The sequence below is a fragment of the Colossoma macropomum genome, unplaced genomic scaffold, assembly GCF_904425465.1.
Source record: "Colossoma macropomum unplaced genomic scaffold, Colossoma_macropomum, whole genome shotgun sequence".
In the NCBI taxonomy this organism is placed as follows: Eukaryota; Metazoa; Chordata; class Actinopteri; order Characiformes; family Serrasalmidae; genus Colossoma; species Colossoma macropomum.
In genome coordinates, this window is record NW_023494793.1 from 36,001,572 (window position 1) to 36,014,276 (window position 12,705).

Consider the following 12,705-nt stretch of genomic DNA (forward strand, 5'->3'; position numbering starts at 1 on the left):
GCAGACAGGCCGAATTAATAGCTGGAGCGGAGACACTTGGGTAGTGATTAAATGACTGCACAGATTGTCCAAACTGTTTGTCTCAAGTCTGGCGAAATGAATCTTCATTAAAAATTGATCAAGCATTTCCCAGCCGGCCCGAAGTGCTGTTGTCACCTTGAAAAGTTTTAGGACAACATCTAATGCCTTTCTGTCTTCTAAATGCGAGCATGCGCCAGCACGTACATGCCCGAAAGCCGAGCCAAGTCATTCAAGTAAACAAACAAACAAAATGTTAATCAAACAAGCAGTCCAGATGCGGCGCAATTAGGATGATTACTTTTAAAAGATTTGCAGTTTATCTTCAGAGTTTGCCTTGCTGTGTCCTGAGAAAGCAAAGCCAAAAAAGCACACAGCATATTCATACAGGAGAATAATAAAAAATATTATATATAATATTATATAAAATGCCTATTGTATCCCGAAAAGAAAAAAAAAACTTGTTCTGATTAGACTTGTTATTTTCTTGTTATTTTCACTGTTTACCGTTTGCTCGACTAGCTAGTATTGTGTAGATGTGCGTATTCATGCATGTAAGTGTGCTGGGTTTGTTCTATCTGGGTTTTAACCAGGCCCCGTCTCCAGTGAATCCCGGTGCTCTGGACCGCACTGCTGCCTGGTTGCTAAATATGAATGTGCAGTATCTGGAGCAGGAGGGAATTGACCCAGATTCCAGACACAGGGAGGACCTCCCAAACAAGGACGAGCTCACACAGACTGAAAAGGTAAAACTCACAGCACTTATGTAAGTAAAACACCATGATGGCCTTGAGGGACCAAGCACTGGTGCAGCATAAAATATGCAGTTCTGTCATACTTGGTATTCAGTTGGTTTCTGTTTATGCACAAAGTGCCCGAGCAGAGGACACACGGAGTGAGGTGGGGGGGTTCCTCATTCTGCTGTTTTCTTAATTTAACTGTGGCTTATCTTCGGGCAACCGGCATGCGAGCCAAATGTGATTTGTATTCACTGCATCAGTATGTATTAAATGTGTTCATTTTATTGTCAGAAACAAAGCCTTCCAAAGCTTCTGCTTCAGAGAAACTGAGGTTTATTCGTTTGCTTATCCGCGTCCTTCTTACTAAAAGGCAAGTGGGGATTGTCAGTTTATTAGAAACACCTGCCTACCTTGTAGCTCATTGGCCATTTCATCAGAAACCATATAGGTGCACTTTGTAAGTTTACAGTTACTAACTGTACCATTTGCTGCACAGTTTATCAGCCCCACTCTTCAATGGACAGGAACAATTAGAGGTCTGTTACCCAACCTGAGCCTGATGGAGTCTCACAAAATGTTGGGTTTCAGACCGGGGTTGGGCTGATTTTTCACATACAGCATCAGTCTCGGGTTAGTTTTCAAAAGAGTGCAGTAGATTTGTTTTTATTCGAAGGAATAAGCCTTTTAATATATTCTAGTACCCATGTGTCAAACGGGAGGCCCGCGGTCCAAGTCAGGCCCGTGACACAGTCTGTGGGCCAGCGGAGAAGAAGAAAAGATGCCTGGTGTCTAGTTCAAGCAAAAAGGCAGTTCTAAAAAAACTACTGAAAACAATTTATTTTTATTAAGAATTAATTTTAAGTATTCATTGCCTATTTTGCTGGTGAAGTTTTGGCATATTTTGAATAAACAATGGCCCATTCAGGTCATGGCAAAATGTTAAGTAAAAATGAAATAAAAACACAGATTTGCTGAGATTTTTTAAATGGCCCTTTTGGTGGTTGAGTTTGACACTCCTGGTCTAGTATGTGTAAAGCAAAACTGGTTTTACTAGCTGTCCACCATGAACAAAATAAAAAAAAGACTAAAGGGGAATTGTTTAAACCTCCAGATAAGTGAGGCTTGGAAACATCATGACCTGGTCGTTTGATTAGATAAAAACTCTTTGATCATGTACAGCATAGAGCTTGCAAGAGTATTTTAAGCTCTAATAGCAAAAGGACTGGCACGTCATCTCTTTAGTGACACATTTACCATGGATGCTGCCATTCCGCAGCTGCTACTAGCCAGAAACAAATCAATTCCTTGCACAATGTCAACTACAGAAAAAAACTCTCAAGTAAGTCAGTAAAGTTTTTTAGCTCATTTTCTCTGTCATCTTAAGTGCTTAGTAACAAAGCAAAGCACTATAAAACTATGTAGGTGATAATATATTTCTGACAGCTCATGTGAGCAGGTTTGGATCATGTCTGGGTTCCAAATGTGGCTGTACCAGATTTGTCTCAGATTTACAGCTCAGGATTGGGCTTTTATTTCATGCTTGAGCAGACCTTTATTATTTCTGTGGTCATACTGTTATTTGGGCTTTTTTGCATTTCAGCATCATTAGTAGGTTGAGAGAGGTCCTCCACCCACAAATCCAGCCAAGAGTGGCTCTGTGGTTAGAAACTGACTATTGAGGCTTAGAAGATGATCAACACAAATTGTACATGTAAAAAGATTAGCTGCAATCCTTAGCTATACACCAGATACACCAGATACAAGGTAGGTGTGCCCATTAAACTGGCCAGTTGAGAGTTGATAGACATCATTCTGGAATTCTGATTCCCCAAGCTTGGATAGCTGAGCTGAAGAAGACAGATAGCAAGATGGACAGAGAGAGCAAGAGAAAGAACATGAGAGAGAGAGAAAGGCCTTGTTAGAGATTGCCCTGCTGTCCTGTTCTTTAATGAATGATGAATCCAACACGGTGTTCTTAACAGGCACACCCATGGGCTCGGAATTGCACCATGGGAGGAACTTGTGGACTTTGATAGCACCATATTACCTCCACTGTTCTCTACAGGGAACAGCTATTATACATACACTGCCCAATGTGGGCACCTTGCCTTCTTTTGAAGTTTGCCAAGTAGTGTTTGATTTCTGTGGTTATGTTTCAGTTAAGTACAAAGAACACCTGCAAAAGTTAACATAAAACAGCTGTTCATTAATAATTTGGCTGTATTTTATAACACTCAGCTTCATGTTCATCAAAGGGTCTTGCATGGTATGGAGAGCAAATTTGTCAAATAATTGTTTGGCAGTTTTTTTTTTTCAAACTATTGTTGACAGCACCTACTAAAAGTCCTCAAAGTTGATTAAACCCCTTTTTACAGTAGCTATAAAATGCAGTTTCCACCTCTTTGGAGGTCCCTCAGTTATTGAACAAAGCATTTTTTTCTTCTTTATTGTCTTCGTAAGGGAGCAGGTCAGTATTATGAAAATGTTTTTTTAGTTTAAATGCTATTTCTTACTGTGTCGATTTTTGTTGTCACAATTTTTGTTGTCACAGTAGACGATTCTCACCTCTCATTGCTCACTAGAAGTTCAACACAGAGTCACATTTCACACAGAGAGCCAAAAGTGTCCAGTTAAAAATTTTTTTTTGATTAATTATTAAAAAATCTGTAAGTCAGTTTCTGTTCTGCTGGCAGAGTGGCCACAAGGGGGCCTGCAGAAAGAGGCTACACACCTCAAAGGTTTGAGTGCTGATGAGTACTGACATGACAATGATATGGTGTTTGGGGATAAATTGTATGGGGGTTGACATTATTCCCAGGGTAGATCTGCTTTTGCAAAGAAATACAACAAAATCTAAGCATCATTCCTTTTTATATGTTCGATTATTCCAAACCCAAACACTAATATCACTCTTATTAAACACTTTGAAAAGCTAGATGTCCCAAAACCTTTGATGGGTGGTGTAATGCTGTAGTTGTTTTTTGCCCCTACACAGATTACTCAGACTGAAAAGAAATTCAGTCTGACTTAAACTGTGGAATTTAACCCTATAAGCATCTCATATCTTCTTTTATTCAGTTTGCACCCTTCTGTCTTATATCACTCCACTGTTAATATACAATGCTACAACCCCTGTTTGTATGTGCACTGAATAAGTTATTATCAGCTGTACAGAGTAGCCTTCTCCAAGGCCAGTGTGCATCTTCAAGGTCAGGCGTGTCTAAGATAAATTTTTCAGAGGTAGCTTTTCCCAGTGTGACTGTTTAGTCTCACTTAGTTAGAGTGAGTAATGTTGAGAGAAGATAACTCTAAGAACGGTCAGATATGGTATCCCGGATGATGTTAGGTTCAGTCTCAGGGTGTTTTGACCTTGTCTTTAACCTTGGTCTTATACAAAAGTGTTATCTGAATTGTCGTAAAGTGAATGTTGCATATAAACATACTTTCATGTCATAGTTATTAGTACGAATTTAAATTATTTTGATTCTCGACTTTCTGGCTTGTTATTAACCCTTACTTTTTCATGATGTTTTGAAGCGAAATTAATTCTTTTTACCAAAAGAACGCAGTGATTTGAGTTTGATAAACAGAGTTCCTAATCTCCACATCATTTCTGCTGAGACCTCCCCTTGGCTGTGATGAGTCCACTGCGTGTTGGGAGCTTCTAGCAGTGCTGAGACGTACACCAAGTTCTTTTTAGGCACAATTATGACTGATTTTTCTAATTGCAGCTTATTTTAGTATTCACTAATTGGGCCATAGACATTTGCTTACATTTGATTGAATTATGTACATTTTTACAAGTGTTCAAAATATCAGGAAGATATTGAAACAGATCAGACAAGTCAAGTCAAGTGGTCTTTGTCATTCTTCAGTATATCTTGTATGCACTGGAACAAAATGACCTCAACATATTTCCAACTAGAATGTGCTTGAATGCAAATACTTCATAAGTACTTCATAAGTGAGAAAAAGGACCAAATCAAGTGAAAGCAACACTTGTCCATGTGAGAAGGGTACATAAAAATGATCCTCAGTAACAATCTCTGTAAGGATATTTATGACAGTGAACCTTGTTGTGAGAAAGTGTGTACTCTTCTTTATATTTTGGACATGTGTTCATATTTTGTAGGAGAATGAGAATTACTGAAAACTAGTGGAAAGACTAGGTGACGTCAAATCATTTGGGAATATGACATTTTGTAATAATCTAATAATCCAATAGAAAGCTGAACACACATTGTTGCCACTAATGCAAAGCATAATCTAATTCAAACACTGAGCAATGTTTGAAAATAAATTAAGAAATTCTCAGATATATAAATATGACCAAGTCCCAACCAGTCAACACATGTGGTCACTGCTGTGGACACTGGTCTGTATAAAGTTGAGTAGCAGCCATGCATAGTTGTACGGAAAACCTGCTTTGGCATTACTAGTGGAGGATAATCTAATCAAAATAATCTAATCTAAGAAGTAAGCATGCAGTTTCTGGTGGCAGCAGAGGACAAATGGCTATTGCTGGGTTAATTACTGGTATTTTTAACCTTTCATGGATAGTATGTAAGTGGATCTCCAGATGTCTAAAGAACAAAATCACAAATGTGTACGCATCACTTTTGAGGAGATTCTTTATACTCTTTCATACTTTTCAAACTCTTTCAGGCTTTTAGCTCAGATCTCTTAAATACTCACTCTGTCTATCTGTTTCTTCCTCTCTCTGTCCTCCTCCTTCTGCCTGCAGTATCAGCAGGAGATAGCTATGCTGCAGGACCGCCTGCGTCTGTCTGCAAAAAAGCTGGAGGACTATGAGGTACGTCTGCAGGGTCAGGATGAGCAGACCCAGAAGATGCTACTGGAGTACCAGGCTCGGCTGGAGGACGCAGAGGACCGTCTGCGCAGGCAGCAGGAGGACAAAGAGCTGCAGATGAAGAGCATCATCACCAGGTGATTGTTGTCGAAGTAGCGCAACAATATCTCAACATAGACATGTGTATCCTGGTAAATACATCCTGAGTAGAAAGTAGAAGCAAAGTTGCCAGTTTGTTGGTAGACCTACCCTGCACCTACACTCATTGGCCTTTTTATCAGAAACACCTACCATACAGGTGCACTTTATAGGTGTACAGTTACTGACTGTAATCTAACCCACCTATCAACAGAAAGGGACCAACATAGGACCACCACTGACTGGATATTATTTGGGTGGTGGGCTGTTCTCAGTACAGCAGTGACGCTGACATCGTAGTGCCATGGTAGCATGTAAATGAGGCATTTGTGTTGCTAGAGTGTTAAACCCTAACGGCCCCTGCTGGGTTGAGAACAGCCCCACCTCTCAGAAATATGAGCATCCTGTGGGCAGAAACTGACCATTGATGAAGGGCTAAAAGATGACTAAGGTTAGGGTAATGTAAAAAGGATGGCCTGTAGTCTCTGTATACCTACCAGATGTTACCATTACCAAAAATGACGTCTTGGCAAGTGAAATCATCTTAAATCTGGTCAGTATATATAACGTTTCTCATTTTGAGATAAGAAATGATCTGCCAATAGAATAATTTCACCAGATAAAAACAATAAAAAAATATAAAAAATGTCTAGACATTGGTTGAATAATCTTGTAATACTATTACAACAGCCACATATTGATGAGTTCACTTGCAAAGACTTTTTTGCAGTGTACTAGTGAATGTAAAGAATGTTTTGGACATACTTGACTTAGATTTTCTCATCTGTGTTTGTCTTTTTCTAAGTCTTTTATTTCGGTCTGTTGCAGGTTAATGTCAGTTGAGGAGGAGCTGAAGAAAGACCATGCAGATATGCAGGCCATCGTCGACTCTAAACAGAAAATCATCGAAGCCCAGGTAGACACAAGAAATCAAACATTGCTCGAGAAATCATGACCGGCCCCACTCACCCGAGCTTGTCCATCCTTGATTTAGTTTCTGCCTGGACACAGAGGCAGCTTTTATTGCCAGTGAGAAATCACTTTCATAAGACAACAACACCCCCCGGTGTTCAGAATGAAATCACCCCGAGGAGAAGCGCGTCCCTTTATGACTTAGGAAAAAGACGATACAGCAATGTTCAGGCATAGAGTTTAATGGTGCAATGTTTCCTTGTATTTCTACCTCTTAATAGAGTTAGAATATAGAATATATTCCCCCAATTACATTTCTGTTGAGCATATTTATTTTATTCGTTCATTATCCGCTTAGGGAAATATACAGCTTTGTTTGCAGATTTCGATGTGATTATATTGCTGTGCTTCTGAGGGAAGTCTTCATATGGTCATTTGGTGTTCAGTGCTTTGGGTGATTTGCCTGTTGAGTTATGGTTATTGCTTATTTATTGCAGGTAATATCTCACTGAGCAGTGTTAGCCTCTTTTGTCACACAGACTTGTCAAATGCACATGTAATATATGGAAAATGCAGTTTAGGAAACATGATTAAATAATATATATTGGAAGTTAAAACAATCAGGGATGGACAAAGCACAATAAAAGTACTCTAAGTATTCTATCTATATTTTATTTGAGGAAAAGTACAAAAATACTCACTTGTGAATGAACTTAAGTATCAAAAGTAAAAGATATACTATTATTTTGATGAACAAGTTTTTCATATCTGTAACCATGCATGTCTCGTTAATAGAACTTGTTTATCAAAATAATATTACACATGATGTACAGTCATATGCAGAGGTTCAAATTTGTTATATTTTTCAGGTAAAAATATGTGCACATTTTAATGCACAGTTACAGTTTTTTGCTGAATTTAACACACACACACACACACACACACACAAATTATCTAGGCCACTTGTCCTCCTCGGTCAGGGGGGGTGCTTGAGCCTATCTCAGTGGTCACTGGGTGAAAGGCAGGAAACACCCTGAACAGGTCGCCAGTCAATCACAGGGCAGACACACAGAGATTTACATTATAGATACCTAGGGGCAATGCAGTGTAGTGTCAATCTTTCGCATACAACTGTACAATAAATCACCAAAGTTTTTTCACTTTTTTTTTCACAAGTACATTCACTAGCAAGTACTTTTGTACATTCACTCAAGATAAAATATAGATAGGATACTTGTCATTTTTACTGGAGTAAAATTTTACCAACAGTACATCTACTTTTACTGAAGTACTGAAGTATAAATCTTTGTTTACCCTGTCAACACTCCACCTACAAATGTGCTCTTTTAGGGCAGCTGTTGTGAGGCTGGACAAGCTTTACATAACATTGGCAAAGATTTATTTCAAGTGTAATGAGAAAATTGTAGCGATCTTTATTTACATTCATTCCATAACATTGAGTTTCCAGTTTGAAATGCTGCGCCACTGAGGTGTTGTGTGCTGTTGTATGCTAACTGAATCTAGGCAGATTGGAAACGAAAACTAATTTGCTGTCATGGTAACATTAGCTCAATTAAATAAATATCATTTGAAATTAATAACACTCAAAAAATTGTTAGTTTCACAAAAATCCAACTTCCTTAATAGATCCATCATTCTGCAAAGCTCGTAGCTTTGAAAGAACACATCTGTGGGTGGATCACGGATAAGTCAGTGACTCCAGGGGAGGACATAACAGTTTTGGACAAGCCCATTTGTTTGGTCCCTTAAACACTCTCTCTCTCTGTCTCTAGGAGAAGCGCATAGCGTCTCTGGATGCGGCTAACGCTCGGTTGATGAGTGCGCTGTCTCAGCTGAAGGAGCGCTACAGCATGCAGACGCGCAACGGCATCTCGCCCACCAACCCCAGCAAGCTGCAGATCACAGAGAACGGCGAGTTCCGCAACAGCAGCAACTGCTAGCAAGGCCACAACACCCTGCGAGGGACAAGGGCTATGGGTAAAACCACCAGTGGAAAAACAATCACTCTCTCTGGACTTTAACAACTTTAACTCGATTAAAAAAAAACACTTGTTCTTGAAGCTATTAGAAGTCATTCTTATTAAGTGTGAAATGTAAAATCTTATGTAAATGGCTATAGATTTCATAATCGCTTTGACAGATGAATTTGATCTTGGTCTTAGTAAACAGAATGGAGTGAAATACAAATAACCTGAGAAACTAGGTCTATGACGTTTAGCTACTGCGTCAACTCTGTTTTTAAGTAGACATGATGTCACTTGTATGGTTTGTTGAGTTGTGTCTGTTTTTAGATGAACAAGCCAAGCAAAGATGTCAAATCAGATGGATCCCATTACGCGCGTTCATAGCCCTTGTCACTAAGGACACTGAACTTAACGTGTTCATAAAAAATGTGCATATTTGCTTTTCATTTCACATTTAAAGTTTACTAGTTAGCAGCATGTTGATAATACAAATGTATATCATTATTTGTCAGAGCACTTTTTTTAAGTGTTTTATGATTTTGCATATTTTCTGGTAGGCAAGAATCACTAAAGGCAAGCTGTTCCTTTTTGATACATTTGTACATTTTCCTGTATACATTTTTCTTTTCTTGCCTAAAACCTCTTTTTTTGCATGTCTCGAGTCAGACCAGGGCTAGCAGTAGCACAAAAAGCTCTCTTTGTTACAAAACTGCTCATGGTAATGAGAGACCTTTCAAATCCACGTTTGCATTTGTTGCATACTTTCTGTATGTGCGTACATATTAGTCTAATTAGAGGTGGTTCGCCTCATTGATGTACATAAAACATTCACGTTGTCCTTTTTGTTTTTTAAACTGTCTCTTGAGAGAAGAGAGGTAAACGAAAGGCTTTTTGTACAGTGTATATTCCTATTTGCCGTGTTCAGTTCCGCAGTGCTGTATTAGAAGTCTAAACTGTTGAGCTATTAATTCAGGTGCTGCTTCTAGGCACGACAGCGCTCGCTGCACACCCTGAACCTCCGCAGGTTTTCCTCCTTCATGATCCGGCTCTCCAGCTGTGCTGTGGCGTGGGTAGATAAATGCTTACTGATGCTGCTTGTCGTTCTCGTGTAGGGCGGAGGTTTCCTCCAGAAAAAAATACCCCAAACTCATTGGCGTCTGGCCCTCTCCGTCTGGCTCTATGCACTTTCTAGCAGTAGAATGCACTCCGTAACCAAAACCCGCATATATGGACTCATAATAAAGGCTATCTGCTCACAGAGACATATTAAACATGTACAGCGTTGGTCAGTCCTATAGAATAATATATAGAATAGCGTGGAAGCGAGGATGCTGAAGGTACAGGTACAGGTTGCATTCTTCACTTTTCCTCCACAGCACCTGTTCTCAGGGCAGCCATAGCAGTTAACACAGCATGACTCTAATTAACCCATCTATTCTCTGCCCACAAACACGTTCTTTCATAGCGACTTCTGCTTGGTTGAACACGCTTTACGGAACAGTGGCATAAATCTTATTCAACCTATTAGAAACTGAAATCAGTTTACATCTGAAAACTTAAATCATTCACATTGGAGCTTTACAGTGTTTGTTTAGTGATGCTACATTTGACACCATGCTAACATTAGTCTGATTATACTCACCATTTCTGAACTTTTGGGGGCCTTAAGAGGGGCCCATAATCATGCTACGACATTTTGGTACTGGTGTAGCAGCAGCATTTAAATACAGTGTGATTATACTTACCTGATTCATGTTATTTAAATTGCAACACAGATCTGCCAAAATCAAAACAATAAATTGGCCGATTGCCGATTTTGTGTTCTGGGCAAAAACCAGCTGATTCCAGTCTTGGCTAGTTCTGACTCTAATATTTTGTATGCAAAAATAAAAGGCAATTAACTTTTTCATATTGATTAGGAAAGTTTAATAAAGGCTAACACAGTAAAGGTAAACACAGTGAAGTAATTGCGTAAAAAGGAAACTGGAATGCTTAAACAGCTGAACTGAACTGTCTACAGAAATAAAATAAAATAAATACAAATAAAATACATTACAATGTAATTTCTGCTTTTTTGATATTTTTTTAAGTCACCAGCAGTGTCTTCCTAAAGTATTTGTTCTGTCAGCATATCGTCACTGTCAGGACAAAACCTTGCAACACGAAGCTGTGTGTGAACATTTCATAATAAATAGACCGATAGAAATGGTACAAAATTACTTTCATTAAATGATGTTAAATTAACATACATTAAAAGTTAAGGTGATTTTTCCTTCTGCTGAAAAGTTACCATTCTGTAGATATTTTAACTGGAGAGGTTTTTGCCTGACAGTGTCAAGAGTATCTATCAATATTTATTTATATCGCTGCTGTCAGAACAAAACTTTACAGCTCCATAATTATAACTTTAAAGGAGAAGGAAAAAAACATACTGTACATTTAATGTAAGTCAATGGAGGCAGACTTTTTTTTTTAAGTATATTTTGGAGATATGGGATTTTTTTCTAACAGCAGTGAGATATATAGACAGATGATAGATGTATAAAATAGGCTTTAGGTACTTTGTAGCGGTCTGATGTGAATAATGTAGGTTTCTCATTAGGCTAAATATAATCTTTGCCAATGTTCTGTTAAGCTTGTCCAACATACCAACAATTGCTATGATGCAACAAATTTGAGGGCGGAGCTTGGACAGGTCAATTCCACAATTCCGTCTAGCCTGCTGAGAAGGCTCCTCCTCTCTGGAGATGCACACTACTTTTTTGCAAGCATTAATAAATCGTCTCCCGCCGTGTTGACTTTTCAAGCTGAGGTGAACTGGGATTTGTGTCAGGTTTTATAGAAGATGGTTTAAGGCTGACAGTTCAGTCATGCTATTTTAAACATTCAGCTGTGGGAGGGAGAAAACGATTGTGAGAGAGAAAAAAAAGCTTGTGTGTTTGGTTTGGCTGAAAGCTTCATACGGGCCAGGTTACCGTTACTCCATATCTTACAGTTCTTGGAATTTGTTTGAATTTGTTTTTTGCTCCCAACTTGTAATTGTGAATTTATTTTTAATTTATGTTTTAAATTATGTCCAGATCATTTATTTATTCCAGTGTATATTTTGTCCACCTATCCTGAGTGTGAGAGTGTCGATTGAGCTGAATGCTGGATGTTGAAAAAGTGCAGAGAGGATTCTCAGTACTGCAGGACTAGAGTTCTGATTAAAGTGGTCTTAATGTGCTCCTTCCATTAAACCTCTAATTCCGAATATTTTGTTTACAGAGAATATGAATTGTGTTATATATAAACCTATAAAGCGTTGCACATGAGCTTCCTCTGTCCTCTTTATCTGTTGAAGGCAATAGTACTGCACATACATGCCATAAAGCTCCAGGATTACAGTAATACGCTTCTCCCACCGTGTGAGGAGCACACTCTGCTGGGCTCTGTCACACTGGGTGAGGCAACAATCACCTTCTCCTTTTTTCCCCTTCGGCATGCAAAAAATCTCAGCATTGTTTTCTAACATCCCACAGATCCTCCTTTTGTATGTATGTTTAAAAGTAATGTTTGCAAGTTTGCTTCATGTAAATATGTCAAGAAAAACATAAAAAACATACCAATATATGGAGAGTCATTTGTGTTAAAGAGAATGTTCTGTGCAATTAATGTACAATTGCCACTAGAATTATTAAAGTTTTATTTAGCTATTTCAAGGTTCTGTCATTGTTGTTTGTCAGATTGAAATACAGTCTATTGAAAAATAAAAATGGTTTATTTGTGTAAACTTATCAAAAGATACAGACAACATGTATTTACTGCTTATTGGATGAGTAATGATACTCCACACACAGATATTCAGTAGTAATTAGTGGTTCTGAAACTGGTCCTTAGAGCCCACTGGACAGTCCACGGTTTTGCTCTAGACCTATGCATTGAGAGCTAGGTTGGAGAAAGTATGTGGACCATCCGGGGGGCCCTGAGGGCTGGTTTGAAAACCACTGTTCTGGGTCTCGCACTGGTCTGTCTGGTCTGAAAAAAAAAATCTAGGGGAGACTACATTACTCCTTTAAGACTGTCAAAACATAAGAAAACAGCATTTTAGAAATGAATGAAG

General features: G+C 38.6%; 1 protein-coding gene across 2 annotated transcripts in view; it reads left to right on the forward strand.

The window, feature by feature from the left end:
* The window catches only part of dab2ipa (DAB2 interacting protein a), a 121,092-nt gene extending 108,788 nt beyond the window's left edge, over positions 1-12,304 (forward strand). For both annotated transcript variants that reach the window (XM_036579389.1, XM_036579390.1), the window contains 4 exons: positions 612-764; positions 5,503-5,705; positions 6,535-6,622; positions 8,412-12,304. In XM_036579389.1, the coding sequence (XP_036435282.1) occupies positions 612-764; positions 5,503-5,705; positions 6,535-6,622; positions 8,412-8,579 (612 nt within the window). In that variant the 3' untranslated portion in view covers positions 8,580-12,304. The remainder of the gene's footprint in view (positions 1-611; positions 765-5,502; positions 5,706-6,534; positions 6,623-8,411) is intronic.
* Positions 12,305-12,705: the final 401 nt, after the last annotated feature.